General features: G+C 35.6%; 1 protein-coding gene across 1 annotated transcript; it reads right to left on the minus strand.

Moving 5' to 3' along the window:
• Positions 1 to 110: 110 nt before the first annotated feature.
• LOC113508531 (rab proteins geranylgeranyltransferase component A 1) lies at positions 111 to 13,638 on the minus strand. Its single transcript, XM_026891632.1, has 9 exons — positions 13,469 to 13,638; positions 12,507 to 12,705; positions 12,108 to 12,243; positions 11,263 to 11,506; positions 10,761 to 10,983; positions 8,950 to 9,299; positions 7,194 to 7,312; positions 5,541 to 5,663; positions 111 to 1,400 (listed from the first exon to the last, which is right to left on the minus strand). The coding sequence occupies exons 1-9, from the start codon at positions 13,515 to 13,517 to the stop codon at positions 1,248 to 1,250; spliced, it is 1,596 nt and encodes a 531-aa protein (XP_026747433.1). The 5' UTR covers positions 13,518 to 13,638; the 3' UTR covers positions 111 to 1,247.
• Positions 13,639 to 13,939: the final 301 nt, after the last annotated feature.

Genomic DNA, 13,939 nt, shown 5'->3' on the forward strand with positions numbered 1-13,939 from the left:
TTCTGAGGAATTTATAGATTCTTTATGTAAAATTAATTGATAAACAACATGCTAGCTTGTTATGTTGTGTTACAGGTGTAGGTGATAATAAATGACAAGAAAACAACAAATATTCTAATAATCACAATTTAATGGAATTATAAATGCACAAGCTGCGCAGGCATGATTATTTATTTTTATTATTTGACAATAAATATCATAAAAGTGCTAAATAACTTAATAAAAATTATATGTGCTACAATCTATGATTTAGACTGGTGCGTCCAAAAATGTTATGCTTAACATTTTAAAACTGCATCCTAGCTATCTGTATTACTGTGATTACGCGTAACATTTTCGTCTTGTTTCATAATACTCCTACGTCGTAAAGCAATCCACATTAATCATCAATACTGCCAAATAATGAGATCTAGAGAGCATAGCAACCGTGTGGTATTACAAATATTTCTTTAAATACCTAAAATTGATATCAAGTCAGTACTACACCGGTTTCAATAAGATCTTGGCGTGATATTGGCTGATTAACTGTTACCTAGTTAGATAATAGTTACTCAGCCAACCATATCGTTTGCTACATTGTTAGCCTCAAATGCTTCAAGTTGATCTTGCCGACTATATCAAGACAACCCAGCTGATAATTATCTACCCTGACAGACCATAGATAGATGTTGGTAACGACCTGCTAAGTACAAAGCTAATTTATTAACTATTCCAATTATGTATGTACTTTTGTAAAAAATATTTAAAACTTATAATGGAAGTTCGTTTTATTCATCAGTTTAGAATGAATGTAGGTCTCTGAGCTCAGCAGGTCTCAAATTTCGATAAACAGACTCGTAAAGACGGAGCTCGTGTTATAACGACATCCATATCATCTTACTCGAACCTAACGCACCAGTCGGAATGCACGAAGTCAAGCGACCAAAGCGTATAACTCTTACTGAGATTACATCTTAGCTGAATTCATTCAGCACGTTTAAGCGTGTTCAAAATTCTTAAAACAATCGATATCGAAATTGTGATACTTAATCTAGAGCAATAAACTCGTGGACCTAGGAAGGAGTGGATATGACAGTTTGATACAAAGCTTTGTTTATTGGTGCGATATGCAATTAGCGATTTGTTCTGTGTCTGCTGAGGCGAACGTGTGTCGGTATAAATTGTGTCCATCCACATTTTCCAGGGCCATGTCGCACTCGCTCAAACGTGCTGAGGAGGTTGGTGTCGCTGCACGCGAGGTGTAGCGCCTACTCCTTGGGCGCGTCGCCCTCCGCGTCCTCGTCTTCGCGCTGGAACTCGGGCCCGTGCGTGACGTCATCCTCGAACACGATCTCCTCTGGGTCGGGGGCGCGCGGCAGGAACTCTTGGCCTGGACAGATCTTCTTGAAGATCTGCTCAGCCTGTTCAAATAAAATTATTATTTACTATAGGTATAAAGAAATCATTGTGCTTAAGTATAAGCTACTCTTAGTCTGGACCCATTTTTTTATCAGCATTAATGTTTGTTCCTTAATTATAACAAGTATTAAAAATTGGGTCAATAACTTATCACATGCGTACACAAAAGCAATTATGCCTATGCATAATAATGTACTTGTTTAGTATCAATTTATGAAATGCCATTTAATTTATTTAAAAAATCTAAACAGAACAGACGATAACTCTTTTAATAAATACCTATACCACTGGGACTACCTCAACATTTTTCAAAATTAGCGTTTTTTGATATGTTATCATATTACAGAAAAACAATATTTATACCCACATTTTCATTTCATACACATCACGGACTTTGTATTTTACGTAAATGATACTCAGTATAGACAATCCATTTTTTACGTAGTGACACCTAATTTCACAATAGTATTGATAAAATGTCTCATACTGACGATTCCAATTTATAAATTTAGTATGTCGTTAAGTTAATGGAATAGATATTAATTATTACAATGTTTAATTAAAAATTGCACAACAATTTTATTAAAATCGTTACCTAAGTTCACTTCAAATGTTATGTTTACATTAAATTTAATCGTAAACTCATAAACATGATGTATATTAGAAATAGCCATTGAGATAAATTACACAGATAACACGAACAAAAAGTTATAACGCATTTCGTAATCAAGGGCCCGTATCTTACTATCCCATTTTTCCTACTAATATAATAAACGCGAAAGTTTGTATGGGTGTTTGTTTAAGTTTGTTCCTCTTTCACGTAAAAACCACTGGACGAATTTTGACAAAACTTGCTACACAGATAGTTATTAACCCATAGGATAGTTCTTATGCCGCTTTTATGTTCCTTTTGGATCATTTCCGATCTGTAGGAGGCGGGGTCGCGGGCAACAGCTAGTTTGTAATAAAATCTAATACAAATTCTATTAATTTAGACATTTATTTACGCTCTGACCCGTGCCCAATTAGTGGGACGCATTTTTGGTAACTCAGAAACAAAGTCGTCTTCTGCTGGTAAAAAAAAAACAACCAAATATAAAAGTTAACGTAATTTCCTCATAAACCGTACGGGCAAAAGAAGCCAATTAGAAGTCGGCACATTACAAATATAGTGCATGAAGTTAAACCACACTTCGACCACGTGGAATTAATCACAAAACTTATCGATTATTACTAGATCCATGATCAATATTTTATCTATAAGCTCTCGTTCTAATTACTCTACTACTACTAAAACTATGTATATCTTTTGAACATAACAAAACCTGTCAATATTATTTTATCAACGAGAACGCATATACCTTACCGAATATCAATTAAATGCAAAGAGCATATAATACTCTACCATTCTAATAACGAACTCTAAAATCATCATACCTTACTCAACAACCAAAACCAAATAATTAAAAATATAAAACAACAGATTCACTTAATAAAAAAAATACTGATAAATTATATCAATAGAAGTCACATAGGTAGGTAAACTAGTTTGCCGACGTTCTTTTTTTTATTCCGGTACCATATAAAAATAATAAGTCGATCGCAGTTATCACCAAAACATGTTGCGCAACGTGACTAGGATGTGACATCTTGAAAGTGAGAGGTCACGATACCATCGACTAATTGAATTGTTTCGTGATCATGTGCAGTAAACAATGTTACTATCTTTCTAAGTTTCTATACACTGTAGTAGTCTATAGCAACATTTGTATAGGCTAGTTAGTACTAGCTTTCAACTTAATACCTATTAAGTAATTATGGCTATTAATGTTGTCGTGTTTTCGTAAGAAATATTAATATTCGAGTAGTCTTTGTTTTTGCTTAGATGAATATTAATCTGTGAATACGATGTTTCTTAGTCAGATAATAGTGTGTTTTAAATTATTGTCAAAAAATATTTGTCTAGAATTGATTATTAATTTTCTTGCAGTTTGCTTTTGCACACCTTGTGACAAATAGACGACGACGAGGTAGTGCAAATCCGAGCATTGGATAATTTCGCGTATTGAAAAATTAAGTTCATATAGGTTTTGTGCACAAATTAGTATTAAAAGGAAGGTCATTCAGTTTTAACCTTAACCTGTAAAACTAGATGTATGATGTAATGCTCATTCGCAGATTTTTTAAGAAGAAATAATACATTTATTTGATAGAAACATGGTATGGTATTACAATTATACCGCCAATATGGTACTTGTTATGGTTTCCATAGCAACTAGCTGTGAAATGTAAATTTTAAAGTTAAATATAAGGTAGAGTCAATGGATGTCTTCTTAAAAAAACATTCCAATTTAGTCTTTGAAATATTTATTTGTTCCGAATTGAGAAAGTAAAAAGGTTATTATGTTAACGAATGTTTTCTGCACTAACTGTAGTACCTGTGCAATATTTTTTATGTAAACTTTATAGATACATAGCACGGTAACGCGTGGCTGCGGTACCGCCTTTTATAAAGCTACAAACATTTTTATGTTTGTTCAGTTGTTGCAGTAATGCTTGGGTGTAGTTCATAAAGTAGAGTTTGGCGTTTATGAAATATAGCTATTAATTCATTACTACACTCCTTAGAAAGGTTTTGCGGCTACATCTTACGCTATAACAGCTAAAGAAGGAGACTTATGATTTACTATACATATGCCCCGCAACTTTGTTCTCATAGACTTTAATTAAAAAATACTTTACTTTTCTTAAATAAAAGTAGCCTGAGGAACTCCATATTACATCAGCTATCTGCCGATTTAAGTTCCGTTAAAATCGGTCCAGCCGTTTCAAAGATTAGCCGGAAAAACACACAGATAAACGAAAAAAATAAAATGTTTTGGCTGTATGTATATATATTCAAATGCATGTTGTAAAACACGGTTATTTCAATAATACAAATAGACACTAAAATTTTATATAACATAGGCCATTACCAGCCTTATATCTTTATACAGTAAATTGTTATTTATACCTTTCGAGTCGTCAAAGAGCTCTAGTTTAGTACAATAAATTTTGAGCAACAATAGAGCAAGGAGTTTTATAAGTATGACGCTTGGTTATAGAATTAGATATTTATAATCTATTATACTAAATAAAATATTTTTTTGTGCATTCCGTCAAAATTATTATTACAAAAATGGCTAAACTGGTTTCTTACACACCTATTTTAATTGCAAATATATCATCCGTTTTGGTCATTAGTTATTTTTTTGGTCATTTACATATTTGATATTAGCGGTCGTAAGTCAGCTTAAGTCTGTTTTATTTCTTTAAGTATCTAATACACTTTTTGGACTGTCCGAAACCTATGACATTTCAGTAGGTTAGAAAAAGAGCCAAAATATTGAACTTGTTTCCGTGTGTCTTTTTGAGTATGTTTGTGGACTGGCTAGAGTTAGATCATACCCAGTTCTGCCGATCCCATATACCCACCAAGATCAGTATAGTATTTTAAATTTGAAGGTTGTTTAACAACTCGTAAGATAAGCTTTGAAGTATACCGACTGGTGATCGAAAACATCACGGCTCTAGCCTTTTCCCAACTATATTCGGGTCGGCTTCTAGTCTAACTGGATGCAGCTAAGTACCAGCATTTATAAGAAGCGACTGCCTCTCTGACCTCCTTAACCCAGTTACCTAGGCAACACGATAACCCTTAGTTAGACTGGTTGTCAGACTTTCTAGCTTCTGTCGACCCGTAACGACTGCCAATGATGTATGAATAACAGCCAGGACCTATCATTTAACGTGCCTTCCGAATCACGGAGGTACTCGTTGTGACAAAAATGGTTACCCATCTATGGACCAACCGTGCCAAACTAGCTTAAGATGTGATAGATCAAATTTTGTGATTATAGTTTAGCCACGAGCTCATTAGAGCAAACAAAAATAAGATTGGCTACTATATAGCAGCCTGCTGTTGAACAGTGACGTCCCCCAAATTGACTAACAGTTCAAAAAATTAATTGCACTCCTTTTTTATTATTTTCGTTACAATAGAACACCTTTAACCCTTCCAAATCTAAGCACTCGGTATTAAAGTACTACTTCTGATTTATACTTAACAGGTTTGTATGAAATAAAACAGTTTGTCGGTTTACCTGTTCGACGGCGCGATCGAAGTCGAGTCCAGCATCGGGTCCGGAGCAGACGTGCACGCTGTCCACAGTGCTGGCCACCGGGGCGCTCGTGTCCTTCACGTTGTAGAACAACGACCACAGGCACTGCAACAAAAGAGAGTTAAATGTAATCATATATTCTGTAAATAGGATAGATGGCATCACATTTACATGTATTTTTTTGGTTAAGCTGGAGTCGACAATTCCTAGCCAGCTACCATGAGAAGAAAGTTCGAAACAATCTCGGGGGTCGCCTCTTTTAAATCCAGACAATTTTGTTTTGGACTGGCTTTTGCAAGAAAGATCAACTTGTCTTTGGATCGTTGTACCGGTTTAAGCATTTGTGTAAGTGTTCTTATGTCCTTGGGCATGTGATTTCAATTCAGTTTACGAAAACCTGGCGACACAGGGGTTCAATTCGTTAGTGCGGGATTATAGAGTAATTACTAAAAAAGATTGAAGGTACTTCACATAAGCTAGCAGGTAGCTAAGTACGCTAAGATAGGTTTTATTTAATAATTGATGCATTACTCATATCTCCCTATCTACAAATTTATTGCGATCAGACGTTATCATTTGTCTGTACAATCCCTACTAATATTATAAATGCGAAAGTAACTCTGTCGGTCTATCTGTCTGTCTCGCTGTCTGTTACGCTTTCACGTCTAAACCACTGAACTGATTTCAATGAAATTTGGTACAGAGATAGAGTTGACCTTGAGAAAGAACATAGGATAGTTTTTATCCCGGACTTTTGAAGAGTTCTCTTGGAAACGCGATATAACCGACCTTGACGCGGGCGAAAAGCTAGTAATTAATAAAGCAACTAAGAGAAACAACATGTGTATGTAGTTACTACTATTCAAAGTATATTAACACGCTTCTGTTAGGGTCATTGGGTAATTATAGAACATGTGTTTCAGAAAATGTACGAGGCTTACTACACAAACACTTATAGGACACACTAGTCCTATCGTTATTATATACCTTTCATATAAGTAGACTTGTATGTGTAATTTTATATACACAATTTCATATTCTTTCTTAAAAAACTGAGACATTATTTATTCGAAATAGACTGCGTTCTTAGAGTACATACATGCTCATACATGGAAGCACGACTTAAAACAATATTTTTAAACATCTATCAACATCTACTTTTCTCCTCAATTATACTAACACACCACGAACAATTCGTGAAGTGAAACTTCGTGAGGAGACCAGGATTTCAAATAATAATATCTATAATCAGTGATCAATAATCGAATCTTCCTTATATTGAAGGAAACTTATGCCCATCAGTAGGACATTTATAGGCTGGTATCATGATTATAAGTTAATTTCTATCAAGTGGACTATGGACTGCACGAATAGCCGAGTGGTTGAGGTCACCACGCCAAACCCACTGTGCGCGTCGTGTGATTTGTGTGATCCACAAACGCTTGTTCTGAGTCTGGGTGTCTTCGTGCATGTGATTTGTATGTTTGTGAAACCCCCCACGACACAAAGATTAAATTCGTTAGTGCGGGAGTCGTAGGTCTTTTAACAGGGCCCTACAAAAGTGTTTGAATAGTATACCTATTCTTTCCTACCTAGGTATATTTAAGCAATAAGTACCATGATCTTGAATACTACCTTTGGCTTCTCGGTGTCAGCAGTCTGATCGCCGCCGGACATGTCGAAGATCTTCTCCGCGATGGGCATGAGATCACTCTCAGCATCCTTCACCTTGTTGGTGATGAAGTACACCACAACTGCAACATAAATTATTTTTGTTAGATACATTGGTTACTTGAATGAAGATTTTTGTAATGTGTTCTAGATCTAATAGTGTATTCTTGACCTATGTCAGTAGTCGAAAACAGATTCGGTACCTACTTAGTTTGATTGTTTTTGGCCGTTTCAATTACTGATTTAATTTATCTTTTATATAAAGTAAGAAGTGTCTCCATTTGAGGATACAGAGGTTTTAAAGTTTGGCGGGGCAAGGGAATACTATTATGATAATGAAAAGGTACTGGTAAGTTTAAGAGGGGTATAGTAGTATTAGCGTAGATAGCTGTGGGTCCGACGTAGTTCCAACACGAGCTACGATGCGCTTCTTTGGTATTCCAGAGTACCGAATTCGATTAAGCATCATTACTGATTCTAAATATACGAGAGGAAGGATACTTTTAACTTAATACGATTAGGTGTGGATCGGATTTTATACAGAAAAAATAGTGTGATAATTGTTTTGGTTTAAGACTAAGTTGTGGGCTGCTTCTCCTTTGCGTATATCGTTGTACTTTTACTAGTCAAAAATCGCTCATCTCAGGACATACATTATAATCGTTCAGTCAACATGTTTGCTTGGAGAGTTAAATTGACAATTTCGTTAAATCTCTTCATTACCGTATGTAAAATACTTGACGGAAATTATGTCTGTTATGCATAATACCTACGCCCTTTTTAATTAAATACATACCTAAGATATTCTTGGATACAATTAATAAATCAGTCTCGTTTAATATAATGAATATCGACCAGTCAATTTTACTGCCTATCATATTTATTAAGACAAAAGCAAGGTCGCCAAGAAAATAGGTCGAATGTTTCAGCAAATTATTACTTATAAAATTAGTTTCATGATACATTTTGGTGTAAAGGCTAATTAAAAACCCATTTAAACATCTGGATCGGAGTGTTTTCGTATGACTCATGTACAACAAAGAGATCGAAGTACGTGCTACAGACGAAACGTTCGCAAAAAGAGCTGTAAAAAGTTAAATGTGATTGTGACCCTGGACGGATTCTTACCGATGTACTTTGCCGGCTGGTTGAAGCTTTAACTACTAAGTCTTAATTCACGTTCAAATAAAATCAGTTTATGTAGCTACGATTTATTTGATCACAAAGAGGAGTACCATTGTGGTATTACGTATTGCGAATTAGCGATATTCTTCTGTTTGTGCTTTGATTCTAAACTATTTAGTGAATGTTTCTAGTCTGCGACCCGTCTGGGTTTTTCTTATAATTCTTGATTGCTTTTCAGCGTGTCTCTAGGTCAAGAGTGATTCAGACAATGAATCATTGTGCCTAAATGTACCGTTACTGATACGTTAACAAGCGGAAATTCAGGTAATTTGTTGGTTAATTTCTGGATTACTGTTTCCTTGTTTTATAGTAAGAATCTCGGGTGTTAAAATGTATAGTTGGAAGATACATTTATCGAAGCGAACAAAATTTCATGAACCAAAAAAAATTAAAAATGTGGCAATGCTTCACATCCTAATTAGTTTCATGAATGTCTAGACGAGATTTATTAGAAAGTACACATTAAGGTCACGAGAGAATGTTCAAAATACTAACAGTTGGCGTTAACGATGTGCTAAGTGTGTGCAATACTTACAGAGGCCTTTAGGACAGGAGCCGGTGGCGGGCCCGACCTCGAGCACGGTCACTGCATTGTCTTCGTCAGTGAGCGGAGGGAAGCGGAGTAATGTAAGCGGCTCCTTATCACTCTTCATAATAGACCCGTTCGTGATGAACACGGCCTTAGAAATGTCGCAGCTCTCCGCCGGCTCGGGCGATATCAAGTCCTTGGGACATTCGTTGATCCCGATCACAAGGTGGTCGCAGTTCAGCGTCTTAGACTTGCTGTCGATTGTCACCACGGTCTTCCCGTCATCAGCTGTTTTCGTTTGCACCTTGTCGATCGGCCGGTTCAGGCAGTATACGCCGCCGAATACCGCGCACAATCTATAAATGTGAAAATTATACTTTTTTATTTATTCATGGAAAACTGTAGTGGAAATTTTGGATCATTCGTTTTAGATATCCTCGTAAAATTTGATATTCGCTATTTCGGCGAACGTTCATAAGCATCCGCTATTCAAAAATGTTTATAGCAAACAAAACGATTAGAATATACAGTTTCAAAGAAAACCAATTTGTGGTATTTTATTTTATTGCAATGATCAGATCGATTAAAAGTAAGCTTAATCTCAATTGCCGCATTTTAATTATAAACTTCCCCGGCGAATAACCTTGCAAAAAACGCAAATAAACCGGTTCAATCGTTTTATGAGCATAAAAATCTCAACGTACCAATAAACACGTGTTTATTTTTGACCCGACGCATATGTTTTGTCTTCTTTATTTTACTACCTTAGTCTTAACTCCTGAAATAACAGGAAACAAACTAATCGGCCGAACATTAACGCTTCAGTAACAAAGAGACATGGAATTTTAAATAGCTCTGTTAAAACCATGGCACGTTAACCCTAAAATTATAAAACATTTTCCATGTCTGGAAAGTCTCATTCTATGAAATGTTTGCTCATATTTTACGACGTGTTTTTAGATAGTGGTTTTAATATGAAAACGGGAATACCAACATGCTAAACGTCTTTTCGTGGTTGCTACGATTTCGAGATCTGTGAGGATGAATGAATCACTAATAAGTCAGCGTCAACATGTTTGAAGATTATCGCTGTTAATCATTCAAAATAATAATTCGCGGAGTGCAATTGAGGTATCGAGTTCTGATTTATGTGTTTTAGTCTTAATTGAACCTGAAGGATACGGTCCCACTAATTAAGTTACAAATCTATCAGTTAATTCTCGGTTTTTAAGTAACGATATCTTAAATCGTGCGGCATGCAACATTAGAAAGTTGCTTCATTTTTGTTTGCGTAGTCGAGTTGTGCACATTTGGGTCATTGTACCGGCAACCGTTGAGTCGCCACTTTCATGGTGGACTTTTTTTGCAACAACAATTGATATTTTTATATCTCTCGACCACTACACCGGTTTGATTCACATTCCACCTATCAAATTACCGAAAAATTATCTTATAATAAAAGTATGAGTCATCGTTTCGGTAGTAACTTGTAGTTGTGTTGTCTGCAAATTATGTATCGAAGAAACTTTAATACCGTCACATTACTGAACAAAGCTGTTTAGCCGAAACACCTGCGTTGATTGACCTCACTCATGGGGCTGACTTGAACTAAAACTGGTTTTTAAAATGTAGTTGTCCTAAGAAGATATCTGCTCTTCCGTATCATGCTTGAAAACATTTTCATCGATCAACACGAACAGTACCTAATTCAGTATATACGTTACATTCAGAGATCAGTACGTTCATCCTGAACGTCGGAGAAAAACATGACGACGGTATAATTATAATAGTTCCATATTTTTCCTTAATTTACATACCTGCAGAAGCACTGAGGTAGCTCGCCGCTGCCGTACATGGGCCAAAGGAAGGGAGTGTTGCCGTAGCGTCCAAGACTCATGAGGAACTTCTTGCATTCCTTCACTCCCTCGAGGCATGGCATGCTGTTGGTACCACCAGCGATAGCAGACAACACGTAGTGGATGAGGTTAGGAGTCAAACCCTTGTGGGTTAGGTACTCCTTGAATGTCTTGTCATTCCAATCTAAATGATAAACGAATGTTTTAACCATCATTTGGGGCAACCACAGCTTGCAAAAGGTATTCGATTTATCCTTTGAATTTCATGATCCAGAATGAGATTAAATTAATGACACGTATTAGTTACAAATGAATAAACTAGAGCGTAAGGATTATTACACGCAAAGATCAAAGATAACAGCATCTTAAATAACACAAAGGTTAGGATTAGTTAACAAGGATTATTTTAAATTTCAGTTTGGAGCTAAACTACGTATACTGAAGTGAAAGTCTTCTAACCAACCTTTAAACTCATTATTCATCTCCTCCTCATTGTATCCAACGATGGAAGTCAACATCTTCATGAGCTGTCGCTTCTCAACAATGCCGACAGCCTCGGTCGCGAAGACATCAGCCCGGGAACATGGTACCGGCATCAGTTTGTCGCTAAGCCAGGTTAGTACGCGGGTGACGCAGCGGAACTCCGCGTAACGAGCGATGTTCGATGAAATCAGGAGTTCGACGAGGGGTCCGCGAGAGAACAGCAACTATATCGTAAATAGTAATGATATTAGATTAAAGTTCTCAACAAAGCCTCGGCATGTTAGACTTGTGTCTCTGGGGACGCCATTACAAAGTACCGGGTTTCCGTGAATGAAAAGAAATACAAATAATAATACTCCATACATTTTCATTCACAAAACAAACTCATTTTTCCTGGTTGGGAATCGAATCCTTGACCAGCACAGCTATTCCTCAGGGCAACTAACCACTAGACCAGTAGGCCCATAATATTTATTTATTTATTATCGACTTTTTTGAATGAGTCTTCATACCTCATAGAATGTTATTAATTTTCCACATGCTAGTACAATAGCGAAAGCTACAGGCTGTTATTACATGTAATATGCAAATTTCTATGATCAGTATCTCATTTGTATAAGTTGTTGTGTTACACTTAACTTTACATAATTTACTTTCATTGTTGATACTGTTTGGATGATATAATATTTTTTATGGTTGTCTGTATAAGTACAATTATTTCAAGTGAACCTTTACTATTGCTCATACTATATCACACATGATTGTTTCTACTCAATATCCAAAAATTTACTAGTAGAATTGTGCAACTTAGAAAAGAAGATATACCTTAGGTGTCATGTCAATGTTAAACTTCCTATATTCAGCAGCAAAGCTGTCTTGAGTCCATACTTTCTTAGCTGGTTCCCCTTTGCCATCTTCTGGCTTTTCTTCACCTTCCGCCTTACTTTCTTCTGCTGATGCCCTAGTACCACAGGCAATGTATAAAGTATAGTTTGTGTAGGTATTTTATTTTATTATTCATTACTAACTATTGTAAATTATTGAGGACACTACTTCAGTTTTTAAGGAATTCAAGTCGAAATATAGGAGTTTGTTTGTTACAAATTGACAATAAAACCATAGATGGCAGTTTGTATGGTAATTAGCAAGATATTTTGACCCAGTCAAAATTATGGAAGTGCAAATTGTTGTAAAGAAAAATAAAGCCTTTAGAACATTACTTACTTTTCAATGTACCATTTTTCAGCTAAGTTGTAGACCTGAAGCTGTCTTTTGGGGTCTGAATTAACTTCTTTGATGAATTTCTGGAGTCCATCAAAGTTGTAGGAGGCCCAGAGACCTCCGTAGTGGTCACTTGAGTCGAGATGTAATACATTTTTTCCTATCCTGCTGCAGGCGGCGGCCACAATGGACTCCACCATACCTAAGGTGAGTGTTAAAGGTAAATGTCAAATTTTATTGGTAGGCTGAAGGTCAATGAACCCACAATATGATTCACCTTGACATTTCTGTTACAATTGTGATGTTGAATTGCTTTATCCTATTTTTGGCATACTTTTGTCTAAAATGTTTAGTCTTTTTATTCTCTTTTGGGACAGGCTATGGTTGTTTAGTTTTCTTGTTACTCAATGTGTAAGAACTAGTGAGTATATTGAAAGGAGGACATCTTTATAAAAAAAAAACTTTAATAGTATAAAAATTACACAAAAATATTACAATAAGAATAAAAATGAGAAATGATGAAAATAATTCATTTTTATTCCACCGCTCTTCCTTAATTATCAGTGTTTAGTCTAAGGATAATAAGGATAAAAAAAACTAACAAAATTCTTCTCTACATAGGATTTTATGTAAAGCATCTGTACAGTTCTAGTTTACAGCAAACGTTCTGAAACGAGTGAACGTATTCATCGATGCAGACAGACAATGACAGCAGCTCCACTTTGCAAATATTTAATTAGTGACTAAGTCCTGATAATGGGCGGTTTCTATGCTTAGACCTTGCCAATACTTCATAAAAATACGGTAAGGTATAATATAAGACGATCACAGATCAAATAAAAATGAAATAAGAGCATTTTCAAATGTAAAATTGATGACTAGACAGCTATGTAAAAAAAGGATCGATAAGTAGGCTGCTATCGCCATCATGACCGGTGCACATTTATAAGGAAAATATAGCGTACCTGTCCCCACGACGATGACCTGGAAATCGGTCGGTAAATCGTCGTCCATGATTCTTGCTTATTTTCTATTCACAAAAATGTAAACTTATGAAATTAACAATTACAAAATTGACTGATCTCACTCCAAACCAAATCTGCTTCTTGACACTTTGACACTATCTGTCTTGTCTTTTTGACAGTGTTCTGTCTCAGTCAAATGAATCAACTGTTCAGGGTCGATAATACAGGTTTGGAGACTAAAGCTTTTTGCAATTAACGTGTGGGCACATGGACTTTTGAGATTACACTTACACACAAGGTAAAATTTTAGAGAATTTTAATGCTGCTTTATTCTGAAATTAATAAACAGTTCATTGTCACAATAATTTATTCCATGTAATTTTCTTAACATAACTTTCTTTCACGTCCACATTTTATACAGTTGATGCTATAAAACATGGTTCAACTAATATATGAATTTAAATCTCTATC

This window comes from Trichoplusia ni, chromosome 2, assembly GCF_003590095.1.
Source record: "Trichoplusia ni isolate ovarian cell line Hi5 chromosome 2, tn1, whole genome shotgun sequence".
Classification (NCBI taxonomy): Eukaryota; Metazoa; Arthropoda; class Insecta; order Lepidoptera; family Noctuidae; genus Trichoplusia; species Trichoplusia ni.

Excerpts from the sequence above, each read along its gene's own strand:
- LOC113508531 (XM_026891632.1), bottom strand. The coding sequence starts at position 13,517 with ATGGACGACGATTTACCGACCGATTTCCAGGTCATCGTCGTGGGGACA. Across the intron at positions 12,244-12,506 it reads GAAAAATGGTACATTGAAAA|GGCATCAGCAGAAGAAAGTA; the intron begins GTAAGTAATGTT and ends CTGTGGTACTAG. Across the intron at positions 11,507-12,107 it reads ACATTGACATGACACCTAAG|TTGCTGTTCTCTCGCGGACC; the intron begins GTATATCTTCTT and ends TTTACGATATAG.